Source organism: Trachypithecus francoisi, unplaced genomic scaffold (assembly GCF_009764315.1).
Source record: "Trachypithecus francoisi isolate TF-2019V2 unplaced genomic scaffold, Tfra_2.0 Lachesis_group4, whole genome shotgun sequence".
In the NCBI taxonomy this organism is placed as follows: domain Eukaryota; kingdom Metazoa; phylum Chordata; class Mammalia; order Primates; family Cercopithecidae; genus Trachypithecus; species Trachypithecus francoisi.
The window spans coordinates 150469316-150481027 of NW_022681469.1; the positions used below are offsets into that span (position 1 = coordinate 150469316).

Consider the following 11712-nt stretch of genomic DNA (forward strand, 5'->3'; position numbering starts at 1 on the left):
TTTCACCATATTGGCCAGGCTGGTCTCCAACTCCCGACCTTGTGATCGGCCTGCCAATCTTACCAGACCCAAAATAATTATACTCTCTCAAACTAAATTGTAGCATATGCATTAGCAATGCCTCATCCTTGGTCACGTCGTCATAAGACCTTGTATGGATGAAATAACTCTTCTTTGGTCTCATTTTGTAACAAAATGTCACTTGTAATGTTGTGGGACATTTTAAGACCTTTTGTATAAACTTTAAATTTTTGAGACTTGAACTTTCCCAAAAGCATCTAGCCATTGTCCGGTCATTTTTATGACAGGACATAATGATATTTCTAGCTAGCATTATTCCAAAGCCTTTATATTCCTCATTTGTATAATTAAAAGGCCATCCAGCTCCTTCTTCCTGAAGAATGCAGTTTTTGTAGTCAGCTTTTCATTGTAGAACATTTGGCTGCTTAATCATTTTGAAACACACTGTTGAATCCTGCTTCTCCTTGGTTGTTATTGTATGTAATCATTAGAGCTGATTAACTGTTCGATCCTCTTTCTACTTTATTGAAGTAACTATTTTAACCGTTAGAACATCTTTCTACTTTGTTGAAGTAACTTTTTCCAAGATCACTGGACTTGCCTAGCACCCCTATGTTTATTATTTCCTAATTAAACAGGAACAAATCTATATACACATACATATATGTGTGTGTGTACATATGCTCGTACCTAGTAAGAAAAAATAGATATTTTTTAGGCCAATAATGAATGAGGCTGGGTGCGGTAGCTCACACCTGTAATCCCAGCACCCAGGGCAATCACCTGAGGACAGGAGTTCAAGACCAGCCTGGCCAACAAGTTGAAACCCCATCTCTACTAAAAATACAAAAATTAGCCGGGTATGGGAGCACACGCCTGTAATCCCAGCTACTCAGGAGGCTGAGGCAGGAGAATGGCTTGAACCCGGGAGGCAGAGGTTGCAGTGAGCTGAGAGTGTACCATTGCACTCCAGCCTGGGCAACAAAGCAAAAACTCCATCTTAATAATAGGCCAGGTGCAGTGGCTTACGCCTGTAATCCCAACACTTTCGGAGGCTGAGGCGGGCGGATCACCTGAGGTCGGGAGTTCCAGACCAACCTGACCAACATGGAGAAACCTCATCTCTACTAAAAGTACAGAAATTAGCCAGGCAAGGTGGTCCATGCCTGTAATCCCAGCTACTCGGGAGGCTGAGGCAGGAGAATCCCTTGAACCAGGGAGGCAGAGGTTGCAGTGAACCGAGATCGCGCCATTGCACTCCAGCCTGGGCAACAAGAGCAAAACTCCGTTTCAAAAAATAAAAATAATAATAATAATAATAGGCCAGGTACGGTGGCTCTCACCTGTAATCCCAACACTTTGGGAAGCCGAGGCGGGCAGATCACCTGAGGTCAGGAGTTCGCTATCAGCCTGGTCAATGTGGTAAAACTCCATCTCTACTAAAAATACAAAAATTAGCCGGATGTGGTGGCAGGCGCCTGTAACTCCAGCCACTAGGGAGGCTGAGACAGGACAATTGCTTGAACCCGTAAGGTGGAGGTTGAGGTGAGCTAGGATCGCACCACTGCAGTTCAGCCTGGGTGACAGCCTGAGACTCAAAAAAAACACACACACACAATAATAATATCTGCCAATGAGTACCAAAATGTTTCCAGATAGATCTCAACCTCCCAGTATGCTAATAAAGATGGATATTTCTTAGGTCAGTGTGTGGTACTTTTATATTCAGGATCAGATAATTAGGTGAACACCTACCTACATTACATAATTCTAACATTTCAGCTAGGGAGAAATGTGAAAACAAAACTTTTTTTTTCTTTTTTTTGAGACGAGTCTAGCTCTGTGGCCCAAGCTGGAGTGCAGTGGCACGATCTCGGCTCACTGCAAGCTCCGCCTCCCGGGTTCACGCCATTCTCCAGCCTCAGCCTCCCGAGTAGCTGGGACTACAGGCGCCTGCCACCACGCCCAGCTAATTTTTTTGTACTTTTAGTAGAGACGGGGTTTCACCGTATTAGCCAGGATGCTCTCAATCTCCTGACCTCGTGATCCATCTGCCTCGGCCTCCCAAAATGTTGAGATTACAGGTGTTAGCCACTGCACCTGGCCCAACATTTTTTTATTTTTTGAGACAGAGTCTCACTGTGTTACCCAGGCTGGAGTGCAGTGGCATGAGCATGGTGCTCACTGCAGCCTCAGCCTTCTGGGCTCAAGCGATCCTCCTACCTCAGCCTCCTGAGTAGCTGAAACTACAGGCATGTGCCACCACCAACCCTGGATAATTTTTTTTTTCTTTTTTGTGGTTAAAATGGAGTCTCACTCTGTCGCCCAGGCTGGAGTGCAGTGGTGCAATCTCGGCTCGCTACAACCTCTGCCTCCTGTCCTGGTTCAAAAGATTCTCCTGCCTCAGTCACCCGAGTAGCTGGGACTACAGGCGCACACCACCATGCCTGGCTAATTTTTGCATTTTTTTTTAGTAGAGACAGGGTCTCGCCATGTTGGCCAGGCTGGTCTCGAACTCCTGTCCTCAGGTGATCCACCCACCTCAGCCTCCAAAGTGCTGGGATCACAGGCGTGAGCCACTGCGCCTGGCCTAATTTTTATACTTTTGTATATGTTTCACCATGTTGCCCAGGTTGGTATGGAACTCCTGAGCTCAAGCAATCCACTCACCTCAGCCTCCCAAAGTAGAGCTAAACATTTTAATAAAAAAGGGAACAAAATTTTTCATTCAAAGACATCATCCATAGAAAATAAAATAAACAGCTGGGCACAGTGGCTCCTGCCTGTAATCCCAGCACTTCGGGAGTCCGAAGTGGGGTGGACTGCTTGAGGCCAGGAGTTCGAGACCCGCCTGGCCAACATGGTAAAATCCCATTTCTACTAAAAATGCAAAAATTAGCTGGGCATGGTGACCCACACCTATAATCCCAGCTCCTCAAAATAATAATAATAATAATAATAATAATATAAAATTTTAAAAAAGATTTCCAGAATGAAATAATTACAGAATACAATAGAGAAGAGAGGAGAGACAATAAATTAAAGGACGGAAAGGAGAAAGGAGGCAGGAAAGGAAGGTAAGATAGAAATTTATCTGCACTGGCTGGGCAGGGTGGCTCACACCTGTAATCCCAGCACTTTGGGAGGCCAAGACAGACAGATCACTTGAAATCGGGAGTACAGACCATCCTGGAGAACATAGCCAGACCCTATCTACAAAAAATGCAAATACTGGCCAGACATGGTGGCGCGCCTATGGTCCCAGATACTCGGGAGGCTGAGGTAGAAGGATCGCTTGAGTCCAGGAGGTCAAGTTGCAGTAAGCCACGATCACGCTGCCACTGCACTCCAGCCTGGGCAACCGGGCAAGACACTATCTTAACAACAACAACGAAAAAAAAAAAAAAATGAGGCCAGGCGTGGTGGCTCAGCCTGTAATCCCAGCACTTTGCGGGGAGAGTCGGGCGGATCACCTGAGCTCAGGAGTTCGAGACCAGCCTGGCCAACAAGGCGGAACCCCGTCCCTACTAAAAATACAAAAATTAGCTGGGCGTGGTGGCGCGTGCCTGTAATCTGTAATCCCAGCTACTTGGGAGGCTGAGGCAGGCGAATCGCTTGAACCCGGGAGGCGGAGGGTGCAGTGAGCAGAGATGGCCCCACTGCACACCGACCTGGGCGACAGAGCGAGACTCCGTCTCAAAAATAAAAAAAAGAAAGAGAAAAAGAAAGAAAATTAAGAAAGAAAGAGAAAACAAAAGAATGAAAAAGAAAAGTCCGAAACCTCCTGCTCCACTGTCCGCTCGATAGGCGCGTTAGAAAATGAGAGGTCAACGAGCCCCGCCCGCACAGCTACCGCCCCGGGTCTTAGGGAGAGTTCCGGAGGGGCGGGTCCTGCCTTTAACTCCGTCCGCCGCTAAGGAGACGCACGGCCTATGAGAGGGGCGGTGTGGGGCGGAGCCAATGCGTACGGCGTGACGCCATCCCGCTGCGACCGGCGCTATCCAGGGCAGGTGGCTGCATAGTAGTGGCTGAGGTGAGCTGGGTATCCGGGGTATTGCTGCTGGGGATCCGGGGTGTTGCTGCTGGGGGAGGAGTTGCTGGGGACCCGAGGCACCCTCGCGTGAGAGCCCTGAGAGGGAATGGCGTCGTCTGACCTCCGGGTTGTCTGGGGCGAAGGGATGAATCACCCCAACCTTTCCGAAGCCCGGTGGAATGGACTCATTATGAACTGATCCCAAAAGCAGCCCAAGTCATCCATCGCTGGGGCGGGGAGAGGGATACCGGGGCGGCTACTCCGAGTGCTACCCGGACAGTGAGCCTGTCGGGAGAGGAGGCCCAGCGGGGTGGAGAGAGATAAGGGACCAGTAACGGCCAGCGTTTATCCGTGGTATTGAGCGTTCTGTGGGTCAAAATTCTCAAAGCACTCCTGCGAAATAGGCCCGCCCATTTTGCAAAAGGGGAACGTGAGGCTTCGCGAAGTTACCGCTTTGTAAGCGCTGTAAAGACGAGAGGTTGGGTAGTGGGGAACATGTAAGCGTCTCTAAAATGGTGATTCAAGCCGGGCGCGGTGGCTCACACCTCTTAACCCCAGCACTTTGGGAGGCTGAGGCGGGCGGATCACCTGAGGTCAGGAGTTCGAGACCAATCTGGCCAACATGGCGAAACCCGGTCTTTACTAAAAATACAAAAATTAGCCGGGCGTGGTGGCGCAGGCCTGTAGTCCCGGCTACTCGGGAGGCTGACGGAGGAGAATCCCTTGAACTCGGAAGGCGGAGGTTGCAGTGAGCCGAGATCCGGCCACTTCACTCCATCCTGGGCGAAAGAACGAAACTCCATCTCAATAAAAATGAAATAATAAAATGGTGATTCAAGAACGCTAAGAAAAAAGCTGTTTCTGGGTGGAGGGGGGAACAAAAAAGAAAAAAACAGTTTCTGGACTAACTTCGACAGTTCTTGTGACAAAATTCATTTGGCATCATAACCACCAGAATATGAGCCTTTGGAATTTGCTTTTCAGGTGACCAAAGCCACAGTAATGTCTGTAGTTCGTTCATCCGTCCATGCCAAATGGATTGTGGGGAAGGTAATTGGGACAAAAATGCAAAAGACTGCCAAAGTGAGAGTGACCAGGCTTGTTCTGGATCCCTATTTATTAAAGGTGAGAAACATTCTTGTTTCCGGATGGCTTTGGTAAATCACCAATATGTCCTTGGTCCTGAGCAAAAAAACTTTTCTCTCTCACTAAAGATGTCTTGTCTCTCATCTGCTTTGAGCTAGGCATTCTGCTGGTCTGTGGGTATAACATGGTTCACACATTCCAAGAAAACAGAGGTAATGTCAATCCACTCTAACTGTTGTAGTCATTCTCTATGCAAAGTACTGGCCAGATGAGGTGACTCACACCTGTAATCCCAGCACTTTGGGAGGCTGACGCAGGTGGATCACCTGAGATCACGAGTTCGAGACCAGCCTGGCCAACATGGTGAAACCCCATCTCTACTAAAAATACAAAAATTAGCTGGGCATGGTGGAGCACACCTGTAATCCCAGCTACTCTGGAGGCTTAGGCAGGAGAATCGCTTGAACCCAGGAGGCCGAGATTTCAGTGAGCCATGATTGTACCATTGCACTCCATCCTGGACAAGAGCGAAACTCCACCTTAAAAAAAAAAAAAACAGTACTGTGGGAGCAGAGAACAGAGCATCTCGTTCTTCTATGAGTGCTGTAGGAAAGCAACCTTGATTAAGGGACATTTTAGCTGAATCTAAAAAACGATTTTATCCAGCCGGGCAGTGGCTCACACTTCTAATCCCAGCACTTTGGGAGGCTAAGGCAGGCAGATCACCTGAGGTCAGGAGTTCAAGACCAGCCTGGCAGCCTGTCCAACATGGCAAAACCCTGTCTCTACTAAAAATATAAAAAATAGCCTGACGTGGTACGAGGTGCCTGTAATCCCAGCTACTCAGGAGGCCGAGGCAGGAGAATCACTTGAACTTGGGAGGCAGAGGTTGCAGTGAGCTGAGATCATGCTATTGCACTCCAGCCTGGGTGACAGGAGTGAAACTCCATCTCAAAAAAAAAAAAAAAAGATTTCATCCAAAGGACTGAGTGGGGGGAAGTCATTTCAGCTATGATGAGTGGTTTGTGGAAGTTCATTTAGCCATGATAGGGCATGACATTCTACGGGAACATAGTGGTTTGGCAACATTGAGCCTAGAGCTTGGCATTTAGTAGGCATTCTTAAATGAATGACAATGACAGTTGGGCTAGACTATGAAGGGTCTTTTGTGTTTTAGATTTTATCCTTATTTTTTTCTTGAGACGGGGTCTTGCTCTGTCACCCAGGCTGGAGTTCAGTGGTGCCATCTCAGCTCACTGCAACTTCCTGGTTCAACCAATTCTTATGCATCAGCTTCCTGAGTAGCTAGATTTCATCCTTTAAGCCAGCAGTCCTCAACCTTTTTGGCACCAGGGACCAGTTTCATGGAAGACAGTTTTTCCACAGAGGCAGGGTGAGGGGAGGATGAAACTGTTCCACCTCAGATCATCAGGAGTTAGTTAGATTCTCATAAGGAGTGCACAACCTAGACCCCTCCCATGCACAGTTCCCAATAGGGTTTGTGCTCCTATGGGAATGTAATGCTGCTGCTGATCCGACAGGAGGCGGAGCGCAGGTGGTAATACTCATGCTGGCTCAACGCTGCTCACCTCCTGCTGTGCGGCCCTGTTCCTCACAGGCCACTGAATGGTATCAGTCTGCTGTCCTGGGGGTTGGGGATCCCTGCTTGAACCCAAAGAAAGACAGACTTGGAAACACGGGTAGGGATGAAGACTGGAGGAAAGGGAATGGGCAAAGAGGCTGCTGCAAAAGTCTAGGATGGAAATAAGGACCTGAACTAAAGTTGATGTAGTGGGGATGGAGTGGAAAAAATATTTCAGGAAGAAAGGACAGAGTCATTGATTTGTTTGCTGTGCCAGGGGGCGAATAGGTGCCGAGGATGGTTTCACACCCAAAGTTCGGCACACAGGTGGATAGAAATGCTGTTCATTATCAAGGATTAGAAACACAGGAGTAAGCTGAAGAATGACTGCATGATCCTTGACCTTTGGGAGACCTTAGTTTGAATACTGACTCTTGTTTACCAGCTACACACATTGCTTAACCTCCCTGAACTTGTTTTCCTCGTATGTAAAATGGGAATACCTGCTGCAGCAGGGTTGTTATAAAGAATAGGTGATTCTAGGCCGGGCGCAGTGGCTCACGCCTGTAATCCCAGCACTTCAGGAGGCCGAGGCAGGTGGATCACCTGAGGTCAGGGGTTAGGGACCAGCCTGGCCAACATGGTGAAACCCCATCTCTACTAAAAAAAAAAAATACAAAAAATTAGCTGGGCATGGTGGCAGGCACCTGTAATTCTAGCTACTTGGGAGGCTGAGGCAGGAGAATCTCATGAACCTGGGAGGCGGAGGTTGCAGTGAGCCGAGATCGTGCCATTGCACTCCAGCCTGGGCAACAAGAGCAAAACTCTGTCAATGAATCAGTCAATCAATATAATAGGTGATTCTAGTTACCATTTGTAGTTTATTTGCAATACTTTGAGCTAAGCATAGAGCTAAGTGCTTGATGTATATTATAACATTGAATTGTCTTGATAACTTTAGAGGTACAGGTATTAGAGCCTCATTTTATTGTGGAAAACACTGAGCTTGGAGTGGTTAAGTGACTCACAGCTAGTGGTGAGGGTAGCATGCTTATAGGCTAGAGGGAAGGCTCCAGTGGGAAGGAAGAATATAAACAATATAGGAAGAGATGGTAACTGATAGAGCAAGGGTACTGAAGGGAATGACCTGGAGTGCTTAGTGAGATCAACTCTGGAAATGTCAATGTTTTCCAAAATTAAGCATTAAGCATAACATTTTCCAAATGTTTTCCAAAAATTAAGCAGCTAATTTTGTGGGGTTTGTTTTTGACACAGGATAACTGTCACCCAGGCTGGAGTACAGTGGCATGATTCTAGCTCACTGCATCCCCAAACTCCTGGGCTCAAGCGGTCCTCCCGTCAGCCTCCTAGGAGGCCGGTGCTAGAGGCATGTCACCATGCCTGGCAGTTTTTTTTTTTTTTTTTGGTAGAGAAGGGGTGTCACTGTATCACTCAGGTTCTAATTTTTACACTAGAAGACTCCTTAAGTATCTTATCTTTTCCTAAGTCCTGGCTTGTTTTCTGTGCATTACTTTTTCATATTACATATTACATTACCAGGTCACAGATGGGAACTACTGATTTGCTTCTCTCCCTCTCTCAACAGTATTTTAATAAGCGGAAAACCTACTTTGCTCATGATGCCCTTCAGCAGTGCACTGTTGGGGATATTGTGCTTCTCAGAGCTTTACCTGTTCCACGAGCAAAGCATGTGAAACATGAACTGGCCGAGATCGTTTTCAAAGTTGGAAAAGTCATAGATCCAGTGACAGGAAAGCCCTGTGCAGGAACTACCTACCTGGAGAGTCCGTTGAGTTCGGAAACCACCCAGCTAAGCAAAAATCTGGAAGAACTCAATATCTCTTCAGCACAGTGAAGCGGGAGTGGAAGGAAGGAGCTAAAGGGAAAAATTAACATGTTTATGTTATGGAAAAAGAAATTTTTCTAAGTTTCATCACAAACTGTGTCCATTTTCTCTGTGGTGTTCGTGAAATAGCTAAAAGCAAAGGAAGTAAAGGGCATATTATGGTTTTTCATAAAAGTTTATGGTCATGTTTCAAATTTTCATTTCAGTGAACATACTTCCACATTACACTAAGTGTGCCTAGCAGTCTGTTGCATTTTGTGAGCTCACTGTTATAGAAGGTTTTGTTTTTGTTTTTTGAGACAGGGTCTCGCTTTGTTGCCCGGTCTGGAGTACAGTGGTATGATCTTGGCTCACTGCAGCCTCGACCTCCCTGGCTCCAGCATCGTTCTACCCCAGCCTTCTGAGTAGCTGGGAACACAGGAGCATGCCATTACACCTGGCTGATTTTTTGTAAATTTTGTAGAGACAAGGTCTCCCTGTGTTGCCCAGGCTGGTCTTGGACCCCTGGGAGCGATCTGCCCATCTTGGCCTACAAAAGTGCTGAGATTACAGGGCTGAGCCAGTGTGCCCAGCCGGTTTCCTTATTTTCATTCAAAAGAATTTTGAATTTATCTTAGAACCTTTATTTTGAAGGAAGGAAGGAAGAAAGTTTGTTTGTTTGTTTGAGATGGAGTTTTGCTGTTGTTGCCCAGGCTGGAGTGCAGTGGCATGATCTTGGCCCACCACAATCTCCGCCTCCCAGGTTCAAGTAATTCTGGGATTACAGGCACGTGCTGGGATTACAGGCATGTGCCACCGTGCCTGGCTAATTTTGTATTTTTGGTAGAGACGGAGTTTCTCCATGTTGGTCAGGCGGGTCTTGAATTCCCAACCTCAGGTGATCCACCTGCCTTGGGCCTCAAAGTTCTGGGACTACAGGCATGAGCCACTGCACCCGGCCAGAAGAAAGCCTCTTGATATAAACAGATAAGACCACATTAAGTGAATATTGTTGATCCTATGTAGGCAAAATAAATATTTTATTTTTCTGATTTCACCAGTTCCAAAGAGAAATAACATGCTTATGGTCAGAATTCTTTCTTTTTTTTTTTTTTTTTTTGAGGTGGAGTCTCGCTCTGTCGCCGGGACTGGAGTGCAGTGGCCAGATCTCAGCTCAGCTCACTGCAAGCTCCGCCTCCCGGGTTCACGCCATTCTCCTGCCTCAGCCTCCCGAGTAGCTGAGACTACAGGCGCCCACCACCTCGCCCGGCTAGTTTTTGTATTTTTAGTAGAGACGGGGTTTCACCGTGTTAGCCAGGATGGTCTCGATCTCCTGACCTCGTGATCCGCCCGTCTCGGCCTCCCAAAGTGCTGGGATTACAGGCTTGAGCCACCGCACCCGGCCCAGAATTCTTTCAATCAAGCTGTGTTAGTAAGAATGTTGATGTGTGGAAAATAAAATTTTACAATTCTGTGTCACTTTTCTTATATCCTACGCTAGATTTAATAGGTATAAATTCTTAAAGTCTGACACATTAAGTTGTAGGACTTCTCCCACATGCATTTGAGATGGAGAGTGAGTTTTGTTGCTATTCATTAATACACCGCGATAACTTACATTTTGACTTAAGGAAGCATTGAGCAGTATATTTCTTTCTTTCTTTCTTTTTTTTTTTTTTTGAGGTGGAATCTCTGTTGCCCAGGCTGGAGTACAGTGGCACAATCTTGGCTCACTGCAACCTCCGCCTCCTGGGTTCAAGCAGTTCTGCCTCAGCCTTCTCAAGTAGCTGGGACTATAGGAGTGCACCACCACGCCCAGCTAATTTTTTTTGTATTTTTAGTAGAAACGAGGGTTCACCATATTGGCCAGGCTGGTCTCGAACTCTTGACCTCAGGTGATCTGCCCAACTCAGCCTCCCAAAGTGTTGGGATTACAGGCATGAGCTGCTGCGACCGGCCAAAAGGGGAATATTTAAATCTTAGCTGATACATGTTTGTTTGTTTTGAGATGGAGTCTTCACTCTGTTGCCCAGGCCGGAGCACAATGGCATGATCTCAGCTCACTGCAACCTCTGCCTCCCGGGTTCAAGCGCTTCTCCTGCCTCAGCCTCCCAAGTAGCTGGGATTACAGCCACCTGCCACCATGCCCAGCTCATTTTGTATTTTTAGTAGGGATGGGGTTTCAGCATGTTGGACAGGCTGGTCTTAAACTCCTGACCTCAAGTGATCTGTCCGCCTCAGCCTGCCAAAGTGCTGGGATTACAGGCGTGATAAACTCCTGACCTCAGGTGATCGTCCGCCTCAACCTGCCAAAGTGCTGAGATTACAGGCGTGAGCCACCGTGCCCAGTCTTGATACATGTATTGTGTCAGCACAGGGTTTCCAGGATAATCACAGGCCTTGCCCGCCTCAGGGATCAATCTAGTTGGGGAAGTATGCACAGGTGCCTCCATGGCAAACAGGATATGGGTGAGGGTGAATTGAAGGTCACTTCCCAGGAGAGATGAGTTGGTGCTGGAAGTAAGCGTTGAAGCAAGAGTCTGCAGGACAGAGATGATGGGGTGGAAAGGGCATTTGAGGCAGAGGAAAGGGAATGTAAAATCCACAAAGTGACTGAAAGTATAACCAGGGCTTCTGGAAGCAGATAATTGCTACGACATTTTCAGCAGTGGTGGAACTCAGAAATAGGTGAAAGGAACTGTAAGTAATAGTGGTTGAACGTTTTAAAGAGTGATAAAATTGCATTTGCATTTTAATAAAAGTGCATGATTGTAGAGAACGGACTGGAAGGGGACATGTTAGAGATGGGGAGGCTGCAGTTCAAAGACTGGTCCTAAGACCCAAACTGAGTTGTGCAGGGAAGGACTGAATAACAGCAGTGAGGGACTGAATAACAGGTTCCAAGGTAGAACTGGTGCCAGGGTAGGTGAGTGAAAGGGAAGCATCTTAGACTGTCCAGATCTCCAGCAGATGGGGCTGTGGGACTGCTTAGCCTGGAAGGGTATAGGAAAGTATCAGGTATCTCCCACAAAAAAGAATGAGTTTGGCTGGGCACGGTGGCTCATGCCTGTAGTCCCAGCACTTTGGGAGGCCGAGGCGAGCAGGTCATAAGGTCAGGAGTTCAAGACCAGCCTGATCAACATG

General features: G+C 47.3%; 1 protein-coding gene across 2 annotated transcripts; it reads left to right on the plus strand.

The window, feature by feature from the left end:
* Positions 1 to 3911: 3911 nt before the first annotated feature.
* On the plus strand, positions 3912 to 8758 carry MRPS17 (mitochondrial ribosomal protein S17). Of its 2 annotated transcripts, none has more exons than XM_033194536.1 (3): positions 3912 to 4054; positions 5039 to 5179; positions 8329 to 8758. In XM_033194536.1, exons 2-3 carry the CDS (start codon positions 5057 to 5059, stop codon positions 8596 to 8598), a joined length of 393 nt encoding a protein of 130 aa, XP_033050427.1. In that variant the 5' UTR covers positions 3912 to 4054; positions 5039 to 5056; the 3' UTR covers positions 8599 to 8758. The 2 variants fall into 2 exon arrangements, with proteins under 2 accessions (XP_033050427.1, XP_033050429.1); XM_033194538.1 differs by lacking the exon at positions 3912 to 4054 and adding an exon at positions 4088 to 4329.
* The last annotated feature ends 2954 nt before the right edge of the window (positions 8759 to 11712 follow it).